Below are 15016 nucleotides of genomic sequence, written 5' to 3' on the forward strand. Positions count from 1 at the left end.
AAAAATTAGTAATTAGTAGTTAATTATTAAATAATTTAAGAAAGACGTGTACCTGATAAGTGGCAAATTATCATCTCCTTGAGGAAAGAAAGTCTTCAAAATTTCGAGGGTTGGAAGGGTTCACTGTCGTAAATAATGTCACCATCACCCATATCGTAAAGATCCCGTGGCTTGAGGTGAACGACCATATTCCAGTCTTTATGTTTCTCGTCCTCGACATAGTAAATTTGGTGTGCCTCAGAAGCAAGGATATATGGCTCATCATCTTCAGATGCCCCCGTATGAATAAGTCTTGAGAAATTGACTGAGGTGATGCCCAAATGGTCAGTAGCGAGTCCCCGTGGAAGTTGTCGTATTTGCCCAGGAGCATTTGAACAGTGTCACGGTGAAAAGCTGGTAAGTCAACTCAATAATGTCAATTAGCTTTCCATAGTAAGTGACGCCTCCAAAGCGCATATCGCCATCACTACTGCTAGCATAACATCTCGTTCCGAATGTCCCGCAAACTCCAGAGTTTTGTGTGAGCAATCCCTGATCACGTGCAACCGTACAGAACTTGAAGCCGTTGACATTGTACGCGGTAAACCTCCGTGCATGGTCTAACGGACCGAGAGAAAGAGCTCTGAATTCATCTGTGTATGGGCTGTTGTCATTACGTATTCGACGTGTAAACCAACTGGGAAACTCTTTGTGGACTCTTTTATCAATGTCAGCAGAACGCGCACGGCCCCGTAGCTGACGCCTGAGATAACTCCTAAACTCACTATAGTAAAGTGTAATTTGTTAGAAGAGTCAATAAGAAACAAATATAAAGTGTAAAAGCTAGTGAGCTTATATGATATATATACTTACTGCATGAAGGGTTCAACTTGGCTGCAATTTATCAAAACGTGTCTGTGTGCCTGGAGTTTCTCTGTAGGAGTGAGTCTGAAGAATTCATATCCTCCAACTGGTTTCCCAACAGGAGGAAATAAAGTTGACGTGGAAGGACCGGGAGGAGAATCATCTACGCGACGCGGGCGGTTAAAAGATGTCTCCATGTCATCAAAGTACCTCGAACAGAAAGTTAGGACCTCATCTCCGGAATAACCTTCTGCTATTGACCCCTCAGGCCATGCCTTATTCCTAACATATGATTTTAATTTTCCCAAGTACCTGTAAGTTAAAATTGCATTAATAATTACGAGTAAATGAAAGAACAATGTGAAATTTAAAGAGGCGGGAATAAAAGATAATCTAGTACCTCTCTATAGGGTACATCCATCGATAGTGAACTGGGCCAGCAACCTTTGCTTCTCGAACAAGGTGGACAGTCAAGTGAACCATAACAGTAAAGAATGATGGAGGAAATATCATCTCCAAGTGACAAAGTGTAAGAATAATTTTATTTTGCAGCTGATCAAGCTCTTCCGCTACCAAGACCTTCGCACACAACTTCTTGAAAAATGAACATAATTCTACCAAAACCACCGATACATCAGAAGGAAGTGTGTTTTTCAAGGCCAATGGAAGTAACTGTTGCATAAGAACATGAGAGTCATGACTTTTCAACCCAGTAACCTTTCGAGCCTGCAGATCGATACACCTTGAGATGTTGCTAGAATATCCATCTGGTACTTTTATGTTCTTCAACGTCGAGAGGAAGATATCCTTGTTCTGCTTTGTCAAGGTGAATTTAGCTGGCTGAAACTTGTCGTTTTCATCAGGCCAAGCCTCTTCACGAATTCCCCAGGCCCGTAAATCTTTTCTAGCTGCGAGATGGTCTTTGGACTTTCCAGCTTCATTGAGCAACGTATATAGCACATTATCGCACACATTTTTTTCAATGTGCATAACATCCAAACTGTGTCGTAGCAAATTAGATTCCCAATAAGGAAGAGTGAAAAATATGCTTCTCTTCCGCCATTGCATAGGTTGCGTATCAGATGTCCCACGAGATCGTCGTCCCAATCGTTCGGGATCCACACTCTTACCAAACTCGATATGAACATCTTCTAACTGCCGCAAAATATCCATACCAGACAAAGTAACAGGAGGATCTCTCTTCTCCTGTTTCCCATCGAAGCGAATCCGTTGCAATCTAAGTCTGTGCTTGGAATCAAGGAACCGTCGATGTCCTATGAAGCACCACTTGCGACTGTGTGGAAGGCGACATGGCACAGAATCAAAATTGCACTCAGGACAGGCCAACCCAGTATGCACATTCCAGCCAGACAAAGTTCCCAAACCGGGAAAATCACTTATTGTCCACATCAAGGCTGCACGGAGATTGAATAGTTGCTTGTCATGTGAGTCATATGCCTCAACACCATTCGTCCATAGGTCGAGCAATTCGTGTAGCAACGGTTGCAGGTATACGTCAATATCATTTCCTGGTGCTTTCTTGCCAGGAATGATCATGGAAAGCAAAAAGGAGCTCTGCTTCATGCACATCCAAGGTGGTAGATTGTATGGAATTAACACCACCGGCCAGATACTGTAACTTGTGCTCATGTTTCCGAAGGGATTAAAACCATCGGTTGCCAATGCAAGACGTACATTTCTAGGATCATTGGCAAAGTCTGGAAATTTCGCATCAAACGCTTTCCACGCCTCCGAGTCTCGTGGGTGCCTTAACCTACCATCTAGGTTTTCCTCAGTCGCGTGCCACCTCATGTGCTGAGCCATTTTTGATGACATATACATTCTTTGCAACCGTGGTTTCAAAGGAAAGTATCTAAGAAAATAATATATTAAAAATTTAAAATACCGAATATTTTTAGAGACGGAACAAGTAACACGCTGTAATAATTTGTACCTGAGAATTTTGGCCGGTTTCTTCTTTTGCTTCTTGCCCTTTCGTACCGACTTATAGCGTGACGTCTTGCATCTCGTACAAATCTCTTTGTTGGCATCATCTCCCCAGTATAGCATACAGTCGTTTGGGCATGCATCTATCTTCTTATAGTTCAAGCCAAGCTTGTTAATAATCTTTTTTGCTTCGTAAAAAGACGGAGGGAATTCAGCTTGGGGGAAAGCATCTCCCAGTAACTCCAGCAACATAGACATCGCCTTGTCAGTCATACCGCACAAGCATTTGATGTGATACAGCCTCACCAAGAATGACAACTTCGAATACTTTGTACACCCAGAATAAAGAGGCTTGTCAGCTTCGGTCATGAGGTCAAAAAATTCCCGAGCAGTTTCGTTTCTTAGAAACTCCGGTTGAGGTCCCTCTACTTCATCTTCGTTGGGATTCGAGCTTTCGTGAACACCAAAAGCATCACGCACAGCATCATTCACGGCATCGGCCTCATCCACTCGAACTCCCATCCGTGAAACTACTGGCACTGACTCAGCACCCATATCTAGCCGTTCCCCATGTAGTTGCCAAAATACGTACTCTCGCGGAAAAGGCTTAAAGATTAAATGTTCCCTAACAATATCTTTGGGATGCCACTTTTTGAAATTACATTTAGGACAGGGACACTGAATCTTACCATTTACGGCAGCATTGGCGAAAGCAAAATCCAAGAAATAGTTTAGACCAGCCAAGTATTGCGGAGTCGACCGGTGCAAGTTGATCCACGACCTATCCATGACTAATAATGCTCAAATTTCGTGAAAATATGCCACAGAGCTCAAAGAGAAGTTAAAATGAAATTCAGTTGAAGTGCTTCAGCTTATAAAGGAGGGTGGAGGAACGGTCATTTTTTGTAGCGGTTACAAAACCGCTACAAATTTGTAGCGGTTTTAACGGAAAATTTCAATTTCCAGCGGTTATTAACCGCTAGAAATTCTAAATATCGGTTACAAACCGATAGAAATTTCTAGCGGTTTAACGGGAATTTTCTCTCCATCTGTTTTGAATTTTCTAGCGGTTTTATAACCGCTAGAAAATTCGGTCAAATTTGAGAATTTTCTAGCGGTTCACGTGAACCGCTAGAAAATTCTAACCGCTAGAAAATTCTCAATTTTCTAGCGGTTCACCAGAACCGCTAGAAAATTCTACAGTTTTAAAAATATTTATTAAATTAATAAATGATTATAGAATTATTTCGAGTAATTAATATGTTTAACGTGTTTAATAAATTGTAATGTTGATGTTGTAATAAATAAATAAATATTTCAATATTAATTAGTACTTGACATAAATAAAATTATAGAAATAAATCAATAAAGGAAACAAATAAATATAAAATTTAGATAAATATCTAAATAATATATAAAACCGTAAAATTAAGATTCTAATAAAATCCGATACAATGAAAGCAAATCATGGGTGGGGGGCAGAAGCAGCATCATCGGGATCATCCTCTGCTGAATCCTCCGGCTGACGGTGGGCAGGCCGCTCAACCTGCTGGGACTGGACTGGCGGATGGCGGGGTAGGGGCGGGACTGGTGGCATGTGTAGGTCGGGGATGTCAGGAACCGAGATGTTTGGAGCTATACTGACCACCACATGACGCAGAGCCGTAGCAGCTGCCAAGAGCTGGTCAAGCTGCGTCTGGAGCTGACGATCACGCTCCTGGAACTGACGATCACGCTCCACGATCCTGGCCTCGAACTCTTGTCTGAGCTCCTCTCGCAATTCCTCTGAAGATGAGGAACCCGGCCGCTTCGCACTCGCATGAGAGCTCCCAGCAGTATATGAAGGGCCAGCGCCACTTGAGCGGGGCAGCCTAGTCGGTGTAGGTCCAAGTCCAAGCCCGCTAACTCGACCAGGGTGCTGCGGCCGGCCACGACCCGCTAAAAGTGAGGCGGTGGGATCCAAGGCAGACCCCTGAGACTCACGCAACTCGGAATCGACCTGAGTCATCCGTGCCTACCAAAATTAATATAAAGAAGTTAATTATAATATAATGATATCTACACTGTGATATTATATTAATATTTAATTTATTACTTACCGCTATCTCCTCAACCTCATCCGACGCACGCCCGTCTCGGGGTCTATACACCATCGGCCACATCTCGCCATAAGTGGGCGTGTATCCCCGCTCCTGCTGCGTCTTTTCTATCTGTAAATGAAATCAAAGAAATAATTAGTTACAAATTAAATACATCTACATATTTAATAAATTTATTTCAAGTACTCACAATCTCGTCATAAGTGATCGCAAAGCTCCTGGATCCAGCCCTATGACGTATCGTCTGATGCCTGACGCTCCTAGCATTTCTCCTAGAAAGAGCCTGAAGCAAAATGTAAAAAATTAAATTAAATGAGTCAAGTCGGATAAAAAATAAAGAAATTATAATTAATACAATATTATCATACCATCTGGTCAGCCGTCATCCTAAAATAGACGTAAGTAGACCAGTCTTGGTCCGGGACTCCACCAGGTACATCTGCCAGTATCTCCTGGAGGGGCCTCGTCCCGTCACCTTTCTTCTCCCTCCACAGGTCGGCCCTCCTGTTCTTCCATGCCATCCCCAGCCTCTTGATCGTGTCAGCCCTCAACTCCTCCCCCAGAATAAATTTACTCTATGATTAAAATAATAAATTAACTAAATAACAAATTATAAACAAATAATTAAGCAATTTCAATAATTAAAAACAAATAATTAGTTTTTAACTAATTTAACAATATTATAAATAAAATATAAATTAATCAAAGTTTAATAATAATTAAACAATTAAGTAATTTAAATAAAAAATATTTTTACTCAACTAAATTTAAAATTATTATAAGTAATAAATTAATGAAATCAATAACAAATTATTTTCATTTAACTACTTTTAAATAATTTAAATTAAAAATATATTCATTTAACTACTTTTAAAAATATTATAAATAACAAACAAATTAAATAAATAAAAAATTATAATCAAACAATTAAATTATTTGAAAACAAAATATATAATCATTTATTTAAATTAAAAAAATTATAAATAACAATTTTATATTACCTTCATTATTTCCCAGCCTTGCTGCTTCTTGTCTGAGGTGATCTTCTTCCAGTCCTGCACGTAGATGGGGAACAGCGTCCACTGCTGACCAAGGAGGCGCACGTACTTGTTGTACAACTGGCCACCTTTCTTCGTCGGTTGGCCCAACTCATTGAGCGGCACAACCACTCGTCCGCCCGTCATCATAGACAGCTCTCTGGCTGTCAGCCTCCGATAGGACCTGTTCCCCTCAGTGTCTACAAAATTTAATTAAGAAATAAATTATATATCAATAAATTAATATAATTTCTATATAAATTAAATACTGATCAAAACTTTAAAAAGTTAAAATAAATACTTACCGACAAATTCCACCTCATAACCAGCCTGACGTCTCGGAGCAGGACGCTGTGCAGCCTGGGGATACTCATTCCCCTGATCCTGCTGCTCCTCCTCCTCCTCCTCCTCGTCAGCAGCATCAGCATGGGGTTGCTCATCCCCAGTAAAATGAGCCTCCTCAGTCCGCTCAATACCATCCTGCTCCATAAAACTGAGGATATCCTCCTCGCTCAAATCGTAGTCATGAATGCTGGGAAATGGCTCATCAGCATCATGATGAACCTCACTGGGTCCAGCTCTCTCAGGATCAACTGGGTCTTTCCCATGTCGACGAGGCATCCTAATAACAACAAATAGTAATTATTTATAAATGAAATAAAAAAATTAATTTATAAGCTATAACATAATAAAATTAATAAAATAAAACATAAAATAAAAATTATTTATCAATAAATTACTATTTTTACCTGAAAATAAGGATCTGCAACTGAATCAGAACTCAAATATGTTTGTGAAGAAAATTCAGCAGAGCTTCGCTTCCAGAACGATTGAAGAAGTGAGAGTGTGGGGGGGGTATATATAGACCGAAACTTTCTAGCGGTTAGGCACAAAACCGCTAGAAATTTCTAGCGGTTTTGTGCCTAACCGCTAGAAATTCCCAACGGTCATATGACCGTTGGGAATTTCTAGCGGTTCACGGCCGAACCGCTAGAGATTTCTAGCGGTTCGGCCGCGAACCGCTAGAAAGTCTGCGGTTCGGCCTTGAACCGCCAGACTTTCTAGCGGTTCGCGGCCGAACCGCTAGAAATCTCTAGCGGTTCGGCCGTGAACCGCTAGAAATTTCTAAACTCCTCGGGGAATGAAAAAAATTTCTAGCGCTTCATGCATCAACCGCTAGAATTTTTCAGTGTCTAGCGGTTTATTAGCCTGAACCGCTAGAAAGTAAACGCTACAAATTTGGCGCCAAGTTCCCGCCAAAGCCCGGGGAGTTTTCTAGCTCTAATTTTCTAGCGGTTAGGGGGTAACCGCTAGAAATGTGCGTTTAATGGTCAAACCGTCTGTATTTTGCAGCGGTTTTTGTAGGAACCGCTAGAAATATCTGAAATTTCTAGCGGTTTTCTTTAACCGCTAGAAAGGTTCCGCTGCTACTTTTACAATTTCTTGTAGTGTGATCACTATGTCAGGTACAGCACCATGAGCCTCAAATCCCCAGAAAGGGCTGCCAGTACGAGCAAATCCTGCCTGAACTTCATCTTCAATACAAAGGCCTCCTGCTTTTTTGATAGTATCGTAGACAGCAGGCAAGTAACCGGGAGCCAATTCTATGATGCTCCCCACTCCCTGCCATTAACAAACAAAAGCACCATGAAGAAACCTATTTCTTTTTTTGATATAGCTATCTGCGCTGAGGCCAGATTCAAGCATCATCAGGTTTAATTGGGAGTAGCTTTCCCACTAGGGTTTTTAGCATTCATGCTGACTCAAATTTAGGACCTCATATTTAAGCGGTTAAAACCCCTTCCGTTAAGACCAACACTTGTTGATGAAGAAGCATGACCAGTTGACTTCAGAGTTCAGAGTACATACCTGTATGGCCTCAGACATGAAGACAGCAACATTTTCGGAAGTTCCAAAATTACTGATGCAGATAATGATGGCAGGTTTGAGAGGTGTGGTGTTGGTTAATAGGCTATATATGTCTCTTGAGTTTGTTTGTTACTTGTTGGTTCTTTCATTTTTAGTAGGTTGTATCTTAGGTTTGTTTTGGTTTAAGCTTCGTGTGTTAGGTTGTATGTCAGGCTTTTTGAGTGTTCTTTTCTGGCTTCGGCTATTAGTGAGTGTACTTTTGTTTGGTTATTAATAAAAATGACTTGCTTTTTGGCCAAAAAATAATAATAATGATGCAGACATCTCTTGCATATCTATCTCCATCAAATCCGACATTTCCTCTATAAGGGTCTGGATTCACGGCATGATGAATGCCGCTCTGTCGGTCGTGATACAAACTAACATTCTATTGGAAAGCATAATGCATATGCACCTCCAAAAATTCCATTATTTATTATTCAAACGTAAGTTAGAAATTTATTATCAGATTATTCAGTTATTACGTGTAAAAAAATTATTTTTAGATAGAGTTAATAAATTTTTTGAAAAACTCATTAGAATTTCGTGGCTAGCTCTCTTGATCCGAGGCTACTCACGTTGTGATCTTTTGTTTTGGATCCTTTTAATATGGCCCAACTTTGCATTTCCAACAGGCTCTCCAGGTTTTTCTTCTTGGGAGTGTTACACTTACACCCATGGGCTAAGATGTTGAACTTTGAAATTTAATGGAGTTCCTCCTTGACGTTGAAGTCAAGAGACTTAGATTTAGCAAAATAGACTAATTTTTCATAACGTGTAAATCAATATTTGAATTTTTATTAGAGAAAGTGTCCATATTAGTGCCTAACAGTATTTTAAACATAATTGCATTTAATAGAAGGATATTTGTGCCTGCCCAGATAAAAAAAAAAGTTTCATAGATGAAAAATTTTATTTTAGTAACCTTATAAGTATTTCTTGGGATATCTTTGCCTTTAATGGCAATCTTCAATCATCTATGTTTATTGTTGGGTACTAAAATGTGACCATCTTTTCTAATAGAAATGTGAACATTAGTTCATCACGTTATGAGGAATTAGCTTTTTTCATTAGACCGAACTGCCGTTGATATGTTATGTTGACATTGATTTGGAATTGTTTTAATTTTCTGATTCAAGCCCTTACTTGTTTTTTAAGACACAATTTTTGTCTTTTGCTTTCATTCGTTATGAATTTATGGTGGTATAATGATCTTGTTAGTGTTAGCTTTGGTTGTAGATTAGGTTTAGCGGATATTTCATTTCTTTAATTATCATAACTTGTAATGAAACTCAATATTTTATGTAAGGAGAATTACAATGAGGTCATAAGAAAAGAAAATAATTACAAAACAAGTTTTAGAAATTGTCATTTACTATTTTGAAACTTATCATTATAAGTTGTTTAGATTGTTAATGAGACTTTTTAGTAATTATTTTATTTCCTTGAGACCTTATTGTAATTCTCTCTATTATATACCATTGTACTTTTCCTTTAATAAAATTGTCTTCTATAAAAAAAAAATACACTCTTTGATATATATATTCAAATAAATTAATACTTTCAATCGTAATTATAAAACTCTATTTATAATCTACAAATGAGGTCTTATAAATAATATCAGAGGTAGTATTTGTCATGTCAAATAAAGTAACATTCTTTTTGGCCGGCTAGAAAATACAGTAATAATATTTTGAAACTTAAATAGTAACTATATATAATATAAATATGTCTTATATGCCTCATCTTAAAATTTCTCCTTGTAGGAACCGTTTGATGCTAAACATTGAAAATGAGAGATGGGGATTAGGATTGAGATTTAGAAAATAGTGTTTAATATGAAAGATTACTTGTTATATAGAATTAGACAAAACCATATATGTGAGATTAAGAAATATTATGAGAGAAAATGATATTTTCCAATCCTATTTTTATGAGTTTACGTAATCCCATATAATAAACAAACATTCATGCTAAAAAAATTTTTAATAATTTTTTTAATTATAATCTCAGTTATTATCTCTCATTTTTAATGTTTCGTGACAAATGTATCTTAGAATTTAGTCACAAACATTTTAAAAAGTTTAAAAATCAAAATAACTCTGCGGGGTGTGTACCTTGAATTACTTCTCTGCCCAGAAGAACGCCCCCATTTTGAGGACCCGGGGTCGTCGTCGTCCTAACAGGATGGTATGCTTGCGTTTTGCGACGAAGCCTATCTTCTCACTGTTCTCATCCAATCCCCTCTGCTCCACCCGAGTCCGCCATCGCCGTCACGGCCTCATGAACAACCACTGTCACCGCCATAGCCGACGCAACCACCACAACCTAATGTCGACCAAAGCCCGACTCTTCCTCTTCAATTAGATTAAACCACCATGACATAAATAAATCCCAAGAAAAACAGGGCAAAAAGAGCGCCAACGTGGAAGAAGAGCCCATCAATGGCCTCACCTCCCTCACCTAAACCCTTCTCCCCAGTCACCACCACCGCGTCACCCACCAAGAAGCCCCAATCGATTCCGTGGACCCATCAAGAAACAATCAGTCTCATCCAAACCTACCAAGAGAAATGGTATTCCCTCAAGCGAGGTCCTCTCAAGGCCAACCAGTGGGAAGAGGTCGCCGTCACTGTCGCCGTCCGATGCGGTTATGACTACAATGAGCCCTCCAAGACCGCCGTCCAGTGCCGCCACAAGATGGAAAAGCTCCGTCAACGTTATCGTGCCGAGAACCATCGTCTGGCTGCTTCCTCCAGTGGCACTCGCGTTTGGCAATACTTTGACCTTATGGACCAATTAGAGAAAGGCCCTATGCCTATTTCTGCCCGACCGCTTGTGGCTCTGATGCCCTTTGATTATGGTGATAACGAAGAAGAAAATGACGTTGATGTTGGTGATGATGATGATAAAGATAATGAGATTGATGAAAGACGGCAATATGGCCAGTCAAGGAGTAGTAATTATTTTCTCAGCCAGCGACCTGAAAGTAAATATAGAGGAGTTCCTGAGTTCTCTCGGGAGCAAGTAGCTAAGAGGCGTTGGAGGATCTCTGAAGAGAAGGAAGAGGAACAGGTGGAAGAGAATGTTGAGGAGCTAAATGATGGAAGAATGGTGGAAGGAACGGGGTTGGTTTCTGGGGTAGCTGCAGAGATGAAGGCTTTTGCGGAAAGGTTCATTGGGATGGAGAATTTGAAGATGGAGATGATGAAGGAAACTGAGAGGTGTAGGTTGGAGATGGAGAATAAGCGGATTGAGATGATTGTAAAATCGCAGCAGAGAATTGTTGATTCAATTGGGAAGGCTTTCGGCTTCCCCAAGAAGATGAAGATAAGTCCCGAAATCTAAATATTTAAGCTTCCTATTATTTTTCTTCAGCTGTAAAATTTCGTTCTTGCTATTATCACCATTTTACAGGGGTTATTTATATATTTTTTAATAAAAGAACATGCTCTCCTTTCTTGAATAATTGTTAATGTCATGATTAGATGAAGGTTTTGAGCAGAGCGTCTAAGAGAAATGATCTGCATTATTTTTGGCTTATGATTAGTGCCCCATAATGCATGCACCAAAGCATCTTACTAACAACTGTGCTGGCACTCTGGCAGCTTTCATGAAGTTGTTTATTTGTTCAGAAGTATTTGTTTCCTGCCTAATGGGAATTTCTTGTTTTACTCCAGCATTTTAGTGTTACAAATGTCCAGCTGCAAAAGCAGAATTTTTTTTTTTTGGGCTCTTTCAACAAAAGCTGATATTCAATTCAAATTTGTCATATCTGTATATCACAAATTCCTTTCTTGATTTTATCAAGGGTGGAAGTAAAATGCCAACGAACCAATATATTCGAGGAAATCCAGTATGTGTGTATGATAATACTTTATCTTCATTATTGTTATTGCACTTTTAAATGAATATAAAATAATCCCGTAGATTGAGAAATATTTAGAAAAGTCAAACCTTTAAGATTAATCTGTCCTCCATGGAATGTTGTTTGTGATTGATCTAATAATCCTTTATGGTTCATGTAATCTTGTTCACGACTTCACTGACTGCTATCAGAATTTGATTTTATCTGTTGTTTATCCATACGTATTCTTTGTTCATTGGATGCTAGCAGTAATTTGATTTGGTCCATTTTGCGCAGTAAGCTTGGACAAAAGGCCAAAATTAATATTTGGGTCTATCTTCAGTATATGTCAACCATTTTCCATTTAGTGATGAATGATGGAAGATTCCTTGTTCATACTTTGTTTATATCCCAAATGCTTCGTGCCAATTATGGTAATCCGTATCCTGGTATCTTACTCACTAAGCTGGCTGTGATCTTCTGTCATGCTACCAAAACTAATTATTTCATGCTGTTCTACGATTATCTAATGAAATAGCTTTCTAGCTTCAATTGTGTGATGAGGCAGCTAGCACTTTTTAGGTTGAATGCTACTGGATATATGAGAGAACTGTTTTTATTATGAGAGTTATGAATTTGTCGGAGCATAAACGTAGCTCATGAGTTAGCAACTGAGTTCTAACTAAGATTTATGAATTTTATTGAGAAGCTTTATTCATTGTTTTGAAACTCTGCTGCAAGACGTGATTTTCTTTTTTGGCTGGAAAAAACGGGATTATAAATTGTGTTATGGGAATGATGTGATAGGAGGCAATTGTCATATCCGTACATAGAAAGTATATTAAAGGGGACAGATATTAGTGAGCGATGATAATAAAGGCTTATAGACCTTGCATCAATCATTTAGGTCTTGTTCTTTGTTATCACCTTCGCTTCACCCGTCATATTCGGTCATGAAGGGTAGACTAGGAAATGAATATGATCAGTTACTTCTTTTCCTTTTATTTTCGTCCGTGTGTGTGTGTCTGTGTCAAAGCACAATCAGAGAATGATCTGCTTCAGAAGGGTGCTCAAGCGCGTCTCTCATCAGACTCCATACGCTTTGCGATTGGCTCGCTGCCGGGAGCAACTAATCTTTGATGTTCAATTTTGTCCCTCGCGAAACAAACATGCCTGCTGATTTCTTAGCCAGATGAGGAGCAAACTTGGATGGCCTATGATTCTCCGAGGAACATCCTGTTCGCATAAGGAAATTCTGTTTAACCCCATTTATGTTTTCCGGGGGAAAGGTGCCCAATTAGAGTAGTTAAGGCTAAGAAGTCGAAGCAGAAAGATCTATTTTCTGGTAAACTTGGCTTTCAAACATGAGCCAGGATGTGGATTGCTCAACAAAGCTATAAGCTTGAAGGCCTACTCTGCATCATGCTTGAAGGCCTAAACTTGGCTTTCAAACATGAGCCAGGATGTGGATTGCTCAACAAAGCTATAAGCTTGAAGGCCTACTCTGCATCATGCTAGTTGGTACTGATTAAGAAATGCACCGTTACAGTAGCCTAGGGATCATTACTTTGCATATTCTACATGACTGGCTTGTCACTGCTTTAAAGAACCATTTCTTTTTGCAGCAGTTCTTTTTAGAGGTCAAGTTTCATTTACCGGTGGTAGGGAAAATAGGTAAGATGCCCCTTGATTTGGCCTGACCACTGGTTGGGAATAAATACTATATGACATTACACGCGCACACACGCACACAGAGATATTATTGTAGTATGCGTTAGACTAATGTGTGGCTTAGCAATTTGATTGAAGTCCTTAATAAGCGAACAAACAGCATGATCCTACTCAGTGAAGGAATTTTTAAGTGGGATATGCAATTTTAAAGAGAATTTCCTACTGTGTGTTTATGGAGAACTCGAGGTAAATTATATTGTACTTCTCCGATCTAAATATAAGACTTATTTTTTATATTTATTAATTTTTTAAAATTATCTTTGTTGATACTTCTTTAATCATAATCAAATAAGAGAGAAAAAGAAGATATTAAAAAATATAATTATGATGTTTTAAGAAAAATATATTATAATTAATTGACTCATCTAATTTTTTTAATATAATCAAATTAGTTAAATAAATCTAAGGATCGGAAGTGTATCATTTATGATTTGTTGTGAATACTTTCAATTAAGCACGACGAAACAAGTTTATGTAAATGCAAAAGATTGCCGTCAGAGAATTGCTTTCATTTGGAGTCCAAGTTGGGTCAGATCCAATTTGTCAGTCTGACTTGAAATAGCAAATGGTTTGCAATTTTTTTCCAATATCTCATAATCATATGTATTGTGACGATAATACATAGATAAATATTTTTTCTTTTGTATAACGTATCATGCAAAAACATCTCCCTCTAAATGGTTATGGAGGTATCTTTGCATGATACTTGTGTTTTTTCCCCCCAAGTAACTGTTTATAAACATGCCAAAAATAAATCCAAGTTGCTATATAGACAACGGATATTGGTTGGCGACGCATTCTGCACGCATAAGATAACATATACTTCGACAATACAACTTTATAGTTTGATTTTGATTTCCTAAAATATAACACTTGTATAATTTTTAGGGTTAGATGTAATTTCAATCTTGATCTAAAGAATCAGAAATAAAATTACACCTGAAAATAAAATCTTGATTGAAGTGGCACTTTTACCCTAATTTTTACCGAGACGTTTGGAACTTAAAGCATCTCCAAGAGCCTGTCCTGAGTTGATGATAATGTTTTTTGTTAATAGCTCTTGCAATTTTACAACTACATGTATTTATATTTTTATGAACGCCAGTCACATTTTACACTTTCAATCAAAAGCAAAACTTACAAATACCAACTCTATATCCAATAAATATTTGTATTTTGAATAATGATCCCTATTGGGATTTGATGCTGCTAATTTTATTGACAATACTACCAATCAAATTTGCATAGATTCATTCAGCAAGATCTGTATGATTACATAAACTACAAAATCCTGGAACTTTCAAGAAACAAGATAGAAAGATAGGCAGGATCCCACTTGCGACAGATCACAATCCCCTATTTACACATTCCGAATTGGCAGTAAACACCTATAGTTTAACAAAATAAGGAGCTATATAATTAAGGACAGCAAGATGTTTAGTATATAATTTTGGTTAAAAAAAAAGATGAGTACATAATTAAGTCAGCGCATTATAATGGAACATGAATGAAGGTGAAATGGTGAGTTTTCAACATAAAATACCCACATCTAGCCATTGTCAACAGATCATTCAATTCCAATATCCAGTTGAAATTCTGTGGCAC

General features: G+C 38.2%; 1 protein-coding gene across 1 annotated transcript; it reads left to right on the plus strand.

The window, feature by feature from the left end:
* The first annotated feature begins 9978 nt into the window (after positions 1-9978).
* LOC114761141 (uncharacterized) lies at positions 9979-13478 on the plus strand. The gene has a single exon (XM_028950466.1). It carries the CDS (start codon positions 10279-10281, stop codon positions 11179-11181), a length of 903 nt encoding a protein of 300 aa, XP_028806299.1. The 5' UTR covers positions 9979-10278; the 3' UTR covers positions 11182-13478.
* Positions 13479-15016: the final 1538 nt, after the last annotated feature.

Source organism: Neltuma alba, unplaced genomic scaffold (genome assembly GCF_004799145.2).
Source record: "Neltuma alba isolate B1F8T4 unplaced genomic scaffold, ASM479914v2 tig00011084_pilon, whole genome shotgun sequence".
NCBI classification, from domain to species: Eukaryota; Viridiplantae; Streptophyta; class Magnoliopsida; order Fabales; family Fabaceae; genus Neltuma; species Neltuma alba.

Excerpts from the sequence above, each read along its gene's own strand:
- LOC114761141 (XM_028950466.1), top strand. The coding sequence starts at position 10,279 with ATGGCCTCACCTCCCTCACCTAAACCCTTCTCCCCAGTCACCACCACC.